The 8,886-nt window shown below is 46.7% G+C and overlaps 1 protein-coding gene across 1 annotated transcript; it reads right to left on the bottom strand.

Moving 5' to 3' along the window:
- Positions 1-4,942: 4,942 nt before the first annotated feature.
- Positions 4,943-8,451, bottom strand: rps21 (ribosomal protein S21). The gene is made up of 6 exons (XM_056595597.1): positions 8,345-8,451; positions 7,847-7,931; positions 7,450-7,513; positions 7,108-7,179; positions 5,378-5,433; positions 4,943-4,995 (listed from the first exon to the last, which is right to left on the bottom strand). Exons 2-6 carry the CDS (start codon positions 7,894-7,896, stop codon positions 4,986-4,988), a joined length of 252 nt encoding a protein of 83 aa, XP_056451572.1. The 5' UTR covers positions 7,897-7,931; positions 8,345-8,451; the 3' UTR covers positions 4,943-4,985.
- Between the last annotated feature and the right edge of the window lie 435 nt (positions 8,452-8,886).

The raw sequence follows: 8,886 nt of genomic DNA, 5'->3' as shown, positions 1-8,886 counted from the left end.
AGCAAAAAATAAATTGTAAAACGGAAGAGAAGACAAAGGTACAAAACTGTGCACATAATTTTGTGACTGGGTAAAGGATCTACTCATCCCGTAAACCATTGCAAACCTATTCCGACGATTTCCAACAGAAAGCGTGCTTGCAACTTTTAACCTTTGGTATTATTATAGTGTTTATATTGTTAATAAAAGTTGTGTAATATGTGTATGTATATATTGTGTGTTCATAGTGTTTCAAATAGTGTATATAATGTCGTCATCGATATGGTACGTTCCTTCATTCCTGACTGTAATCACTTCTTGCATGTCCATCAATGGCGAATCTACCATTTCCCACCGACTGTGGTAGCTAAGACAACCACACTCGTTGTGGTTTTTCTAAAAAACGTTTCATTGACTATCGGTGCATAAACCATCAATTTACAATCTCTCGGCTCGTTGTAAGTATACCTTGGATGGTTACGACATAATGGCTTTAAATCAAAACCTCGATGCAGAATTTGAATGGGATTTTCACTTCCGGTGCCGCTAAAATCGCACAAGATATATAAAGAGAGAAAATCTCTCGTCAAATCTTCCAAAAATGTATGGTGTCAAATAAATACAATGAATTCCACACACATATTCTAGTCAGTACACAACTATTTGCGGGGTCATCCCTATGTTCCCCGGGTACAAAGGGGTTAGGGTCAGGTTTAGGGTTATGGTTACGGTTAGGGTGAGGGTCAACCCTAAACCTAACCAATCGGAGGAGAGACATTCTAACCAATCACAGGCGAATCAGAGGCGAAAAAGGCGGTACTTGCCCCTACCATCATACGAAAAAAATGATTTGCTCACTGGGTCCTATGTTCCCCGGTCACATGCAATCCGGGGAACATAGGACCCGGGGAACATAGACACGCTCCCTTATTTGCGGCTCATGAAAATGCAGTCCTGTGGAGGAGCTCCTATTGGCTGAGAGCCCCCCGTGAGCTAAGCTACATGGCGCTAGCCTCTTATTCTGGTGAGAGCTGTGTACAACTTCAGCCGGGGCCTTGGGAGCCGCTGGGGGGGCCCCAGACGGGGAGATGGACGAGAAGGGAGGGATAAGATGGCTGCCGCGAGCGCCATCTCCTCTCGACCTTCTCCCCCCCCAACTCTGACCTGACAACATTCTGGTTGCCAAGGAGATCCAGTGGAGTAGGGGGCGAGGTCACCGGAGCTGGGAAACCACTTCAATTGTACCCCATTACCCCCTTTACCCCCATTACACACACACACACACACACACACACACACACACACACACACACACACACACACACACACACACACACACACCTCGAGGCAGACACACACATACACATACACACACACACACACACACATGCAGGTATGCACACACACTCACTCTCAACCAAACACACACATAACCACACAGGCATGCACAAACACACACACACACAAACACACACACTGAGGCGGATGTGTTTGAAGTGCAGTGGCGCATGAGGATGAGGAGGTGCTGACTGAGCGTGTGCGTGAGAGTGCTTTTGTGTGCACTGCGTAAGTGTGTGTGTGTTTGGAGAGGCAGGTACGTTCATGTCCTCAAACATCTCTGCCATAAAACTCTCAGCACCCGCCAGGAAGGCTCTCCCCCCCCCCCCCCCACCCCCCCTCATTCTCTCCCTCTCTCTCTCTCGATATACATTCTCTCTCGCCCATTCTATTGTCCCCAAGACAGGTTGGCCGAGTGATGAAGAGCAGATGATGGAAAGACATAAACCCCAGAGAAACACACAAACACCCCCCCCACACACACACACACACACACACCCACACATTTTGTGTGCGAGTGTGTGTGTGTATGGGGAGGGGGGGGGGGGCGTGTGTAGGGGCTTATATGTGCATGGGAGTGCATGTATCTACCTGTTCTGTTCAGGAGTTCAGACAAAGCTTGTTTAGTCTTTGGTGTGTGTGCGTGTGTGTGTGTGTGTGTGTGTGTGGGTTGAACAGGGGGGTCTTTCCACACGTATGTAATCATGCATGTCAGAACACGCTAGCTTCCCGACGGCGGCCCTCAAACTCACCCGACTCTTCGCTCTACTTGCACTTTACGTATTATTATTATTATTATTATTATGTATTATTATTCTTCACATATTAAATATATTATTCATGCACAGTGGGACTACAATATCACACTGGAGTCTAGGACAGTATTCTAGGACGAGTGTTTCCTATAGAATACCAACAGTACTACTAGAATACTGTAATACTCTGGTATACTACTTGAATAATAGTACTACAATACTGTAATAATGTAGTATTCTCTAATAGTATTGCTACAATACTGTAGTATTATCTAATAGCACTGTAATGCCTTAATATTCTCTAATAGTTCTACGACAACCGGCCCGTGGGAGAGGGCAAAGGTTTGGTCCCGGAATAGGGTGTCGTCAAGACAACAACACCCATAACGACACCCTCCCAGAGGAAATGATGTAATGACAGACTGGGAACATTGTCAGAGAGAGAGGAGGAGAGTGGTGGAGAGAGAGAGAGAGAGAGAGGGAGAGGGAGAGAGAGAGAGAGAGAGAGAGAGAGAGGAGAGAGAGAGAGAGAGAGAGAGAGAGAGAGAGAGAGAGAGAGAGAGAGAGAGAGAGGGAGAGGGAGAGGGAGAGGGAGAGAGAGAGAGTGGGGGAGAGTGAGAGAGAGGGAGAGGGAGAGAGAGTGGGGGAGAGATAGAGGTGAGAGGAGGAGAGGGGTGGAGAGTGAGAAAGAGGGAGAGGGAGAGAGAGAGATAGAGGGAGAGAGAGAGAGAGAGAGAGAGAGAGGGAGAGAGGGGGAGAGAGAGAGAGAGAGAGAGAGGTGAGAGGAGAAAAAGAAGAGTTCAGAAAGGAGTGAGCTGGAGGAGGTGGAGTTGAAGACGTCTGCTCAAGAGACGGCAAAAAGAGGGAACGATAAAAGGGATAGAGAAACAGAGAGGGAGATAGATGGAGAGAGAAGGGGTGAGACCGAGAGGGGGATAGAGGGAGAGAGAAGGGGTGAGACAGAGAGGGGGATAGAGGGAGAGAGAAGGGGTGAGAGGCACAAAGAGAGAGAGGGAGAGGAAGACTGCTGATGTAGGAGAGAAAGAGAGAGAGACAGAGGTGATGCAGGTGAGAAAGAGAGGGGGAGAAAGAGAGAGGGGAGGGAGACAGAAGTGATGCAGGTGAGAGAGAGAGAGAGAGAGAGAGAGAGAGAGAGAGATGCTGCAGGAGAGACTGTGGGAACATAGCGGGTTGTTTTCCCCACGGCCGTGTAGTCTAACAGGTCCACGACCCCCCCCCGACCCCGACCCCCCCCCCGTGATTATTGCCCTCCCCACCTCCCCCTCCAGGCGTCACCAGGGCTCAATACCAACGTCCAGATGGTCGCAGGGGCTCCGCACCTGCAGCAGGTAGAGACACTGAAGGGCTTCTGGCTTATTGGAGATTTAATTAACTCATTAGGAAACTATTAACCATTTTATGTAAGATAGCAGACTCCTCTATTATTCAATACTTGAGGAATACTGATCAATTTCATGAGCATTTTGGGGATAGACAGTACAGATACCTGTTATTAATGAGCAGGTAGTGGTTAGACAGTACAGAGACAGGTCATTAAGGAGCAGGTAGGGGTTAGACAGTACAGAGACAGGTCATTAAGGAGCAGGTAGGGGTTGGACAGTACAGAGGCAGGTCATTAAGGAGCAGGTAGGGGTTAGACAGTACAGAGACAGGTCATTAAGGAGCAGGTAGGGGTTAGACAGTACAGAGACAGGTCATTAAGGAGCAGGTAGGGGTTAGACAGAACAGACAGGTCATTAAGGAGCAGGTAGGGGTTAGACAGTACAGAGACAGGTCATTAAGGAGCAGGTAGGGGTTGGACAGTACAGAGGCAGGTCATTAAAGTGTAGGTAGTGGTAAGACAGTACAGAGGCAGGTCATTAAGCAGCAGATAGGGGTTAGAGGTCATCTTGCTCTAGGTTACCTGCAGGTATCCTAGATACCTGTACATATCTGGGATACCTCAATTAATGTTTTCCTGTCCCCAGATAACGTGATACGTATTGTGTTTTAAATGTGGTTAAACGGCTGACTTTATGACCAGTTTCATGATCTGTTCGGATGGTGAAAGGTCAGCCTACTACTGGAGTATTCAGGAGTTGAGATATCAAAGCCCATACGCTGAGCTATCTACGTAAAAATCAAATTAGTGGAGCACGTGGTGTATTTCTGATGGGATTTATTAGGAAACAACTCCATCTGCTGGCAGATCAGTAGAATAACCTGAACCAGTAACTTCTTACGGACCGTTGCATTCAACAGCAAGATAATAAAAAAGTATCGACACGCCGATTGTTATCCGTTGAACATCGAATGAAATGTGAATTCTTAGGTAACCATACAATTCAAACTTGACTTATTTAATCAACTCTAGTGAAGCGCAGGTCCAATTTGCTTGGCCATCCTGACGATTAGAAGTTTAGCCCGGACTTCAGAGCTCCAGTTCCGCAAATCTTGTGTTTTCTGAGTTTTATTTTCATTTCATTCTTCAAGAATGAAATGGGAACACAATACAAGAAGGATTCTTGGATCCTGGCAACAGTGGTGAAGTTTCTGCAAAGGGACCAGTATTTCCCTTGTAGTTTCATAATCCAATAATTCATCTCTAGTAAACGTTTACATTTAGAAGACGCTTTTTTCCAAAGCGACTTACAATAAGTACATTTGTAAGATGAGAAACAATATACCCGTCGTTGGAGTAAGGATGTTCATAGAAAGTGCCAAGCACTTCGTTACAAGACAACCCTTTCCCAGTATACACAGTCCGTCGCCGAAGCCATCGACTTTCTAACCAAGGACTTGATTTGATGGCAGATGATAGGGTTCAAAGATATGCAAATAAGAGCAAAAACACACTAGGGACCACAGTATTGTTTTTACATCTTTATTTTACAAAGGATCCACTGGCTCATCTCAGAAGTTCCTGTTGGGAGACAAGGACAGGAAGTTAGGAACCGGCCAATCAGACGCAGTGCAGATCAAATCCATGACACACACACACACACACACACACACACACAAAGAGGTTCACTACATGAACCCCAACACGAGAGGTTCACTACATGAACCCCAACACAAGAGGTTCACTACATGAACCCCAACACAAGAGGTTCACTACATGAACCCCAACACAAGAGGTTCACTACATGAACCCCAACACAAGAGGTTTACTACATGAACCCCAACACAAGAGGTGACACTACATGAACCCCAACACGAGAGGTTTTCTGCATGGCCGTCTACACGTCTCCTAGTCCTTGTGTGATGTGTAGTGATGCCCTCACGGCAGGAGCTCCCAGACTTACTTTGCCACGATGTTGTCGGTCTTGGCCAGCCTCAGGAGGGAGTCATCAGCTTCTCCCTGAGGATTGTGGGATATGCAGTTCATTTAGAGAGAGGCGCACCAAGGAGCAACAACACAGACGACGTAAAGACCACATCTAGAGAGTGAGAGTTCTGCGGATTTACATCGAAATGCAGTTGGATTCATTGCAAATGCAATAGTGTGATGACACAACCTCACTGTTATTGCCCATTTCGTTTGACATCATAGCCTACCGGCCAATGAATTAGTTTGTTTCAGAGACATCAATACATATGGGTCAGATGGACTGACACAATCATATCCGCGATGTTAAGCATCACGTTCAATATTCCCCTTTTTGCTTGATTCATTCATCATTGAGAGCTCCCGTTTACAAATTGGACAAAGTTTCAAACACATATTTCACAGACCTCCACATGATGTCCATGATATAAAAACGTGTTGAATATCGTTATCAACGAATTAACAGTGTAAAATATTGTCCAATGTCCTGTCTTTACACCAAGACTCATCTGAATGAGATGCGTCCTATTTCAAAAAGCCATTCGGTTTTGAAAGAGAATATCGCCAAACTAAGAGCAGTGCCGTGCGCTTATACCATAATCCTTTCAATAATGATCATAGTTCTAGGATCTAACGGATAATAAAGAACAAAGCGGTTGAGCGCCCTATAGAGAGCTCCTCGTGCACCGTGATGCGTCTCAAAGAGTACGCAGATTATTGTATTTGTAAAGGTTTATATTTCTACACTTTCAGAGACAACTTCTCGTTGAACTTGTTGAGACGGGGGGGCTGACTCTGGCCCCCCCGTCTTTTTTCGGTCCGTCTAGAGCTCTGGTCCACATCAACTGCTTCCAAGTGGGGCTGTGTAGTATGTGGTGTTGTGTAGTATGTGGTGTTGTGTAGTATGTCATGTAGTGCGCTCTGTTGGGTAGTGTAGCGTGTTGGTAGTTTAAGTAATAATAATAATAATGGATTCAATTTATATAGCGCTTTTCTCACACTCAAAGCGCTTTACATAGGGGCACAACAATAGATAAACAAGAAAAAATTTAGAGTTGATGGGGCTAGGGTTGGTGAGTGATCTAGGGGTAGGCAGAGGAGAAGAGATGAGTCTTGAAGATGGCGAGGGACTCAAGAGTCACGAATATGTTGGGGAAGGGAGTGTGTCGGGTAGCAGGGTATCTGCAGGTTTCAGCAACTCAAATTTAAGACTTTTTAAACCTTTTTAATACCACCTTGAATAAAATGTAAGACCTAAAAGACGCGATGGTAGGGGGGGGATCCCGCTGTATTATAACCCAAGCATAGCATGTGTGTCACTCAATGAGATTCAATCACCTACCCATTGCCTCAGACTAGCTAGCAAGCACGCAGATAATCGTTTATATATGCAGCTAGCAAGAAAGAAGCCACTCTACATGTCCTTCCTGAAAAGTCCCACGAGAAAATAAAGATTATTTGTCCGGCCCCGACAAAATTAAGACCTTGCGTTACAGTATTTAAGACCAGCATATGACATTTGTAACGAATCTAAGACTTTTCAAGGCCTTCAATTTAGAAACGTGAATTCAAGACTTTTTAAGGATGCGCGGACACCCTGGGGTAGTACGTCGCGTGGGGGGTAGCGCGTCGTGCCGGGTAGCGCGTCGTGTTGGGTATTGTGTCCGGGGGTGAGAACATGAGCCCCGACGGGCCCCGGGTACATACCATTCTGCGGATGGGGCCACAGAGGGCGTAGGTCTTGAACTGACCGTTGAAGCGACCAGTCACCTTGTCAACCTGCAGCACCACGACGCAAGAGTTAGAAATATACAAAATGTTAACATAATATAACACCAATACCTTAAACTAAATAGGGAATGAACAACATCATGCAGGAAAATAGAGACTATGATGCATCTTCCATTACATTCACCACTATTTATAAGTATATAGTGACTAAACATCCTCCGCACACTACATAACTGAACCATGAGACCAAGGAAGACATCTCATTAATAATGTCTTCAATAAACATGTTGATCCACATATTGGTTAACAATGTTTTACCTCAGCGATGTTGAGCTGGATGGAGGCGTGGTCTTTGGCCCCAATAATTCTGTTGCTGGCGGAGCTGCAGAACAAAACAACGTCAGGATGGGCGGTACAGGATAGCAACCGCTAACCCAGGACAGCCAGGACCAATACATTCAGATCTAGCTCTACATGAGGTTTTCCCAGTGGGTTCGTAGGGAAACCAGTAGTTAACCACTGCAATGTCAACACCAGACTAAATTTATAATAAGATTTACCCACAATTAGCTTTTATCCACAGACGCCATTAGATACACGTCATCAAACCCTGACACATCACAGGTAGGGGTCATCCAACCATCATAGGTAGGGGGTCAGGGGTCATCTAACCATCACACATCACAGGTGTTAACTAGAATGAACGATTCCTTACCACTTGCGGGGGACATACATGTCCACGAATTCTCCGGCGTCGTTCTGCATGATGAGGACTTGGCTTCAGGCAGTCACTAAACAAACTGCATGATGGAGAGAAACACGCTGGTTAGCTCATGCTATCGACCACTTCAGTGCATCGCATTAACGGCTGGAGGAGCGACTTCACGGATATAAAAAAGCTTAACAGCGGGGTTAACCGGGTCGAGGCTGGGGTTCAACCCCCGACCTGATTGGTCGGAGCCGCGCATCACCCCGGAGCGGCCGCCGGAGCCGCGGCGCACAGACATGTGGCACCGCTACGGGGCTCCAGACCTCTACTCCCGCCGCCCTCCCAGACCCCTTAGAACCGGGACCAGGACTCATCCGGACCCGAGCATCGGCTCGGTGCCCCGCTGACGGTTTACGTCTTTCATTCTGACACAAAAGGGGAGATTCTACGCGCTGTTTCGTTATAAAATAGAAGATTTATGCGGAGAGCTCGACTCGCACTCACCGTGCAGACAAATGGCCGACAGGAAAGAAGGAAAAAGTTCCCGGATGAATATAAAAAACCTTGTCTGATACTGCTTCCGGTGCCCTGGTGACGTGTTTCGTTTACCGCCCTCTAGTGGTGAACAGGGGTAATGTTCCGCCCTCAGGTGAACAGGGGTAATATACCGCCACCTAGTGGTGAAAAGGGGTAATGTTTCGTCCTCGTGTGAACAGGGTTGATGGCGGGCGGTAGACTTGGTAGCCCCGCCCATTCTGCCTGCGACTTGAGTTCGCCCTGCAGGAGGGTCTGGAGAAGAGAAATACATTTCTTTCTAGTTTCGGTACTTTTTTGCGGGAGCCAATCACCAAGCTGTCTTTTCCCCCTGGCGCGCTATTGGCTGGTTGAACACAATGACGACAGGGTAACGACGGCAAGCAGCCAATTGCGTAATTTGAACAATTCCCATTGATCACGCCTCTTGTACTGAAGAAAAGGACAGCAGCTTCCCCAGACCAATGTCTGGGGCTCCCTTCCTCGACACCAAACCAGACATCGTTTTTATG

Source organism: Gadus chalcogrammus, chromosome 1 (genome assembly GCF_026213295.1).
Source record: "Gadus chalcogrammus isolate NIFS_2021 chromosome 1, NIFS_Gcha_1.0, whole genome shotgun sequence".
Lineage (NCBI taxonomy): Eukaryota > Metazoa > Chordata > Actinopteri > Gadiformes > Gadidae > Gadus > Gadus chalcogrammus.
Note: the sequence above shows the minus strand (reverse complement) of the source record. Positions and strands in the feature narration are given on the sequence as shown.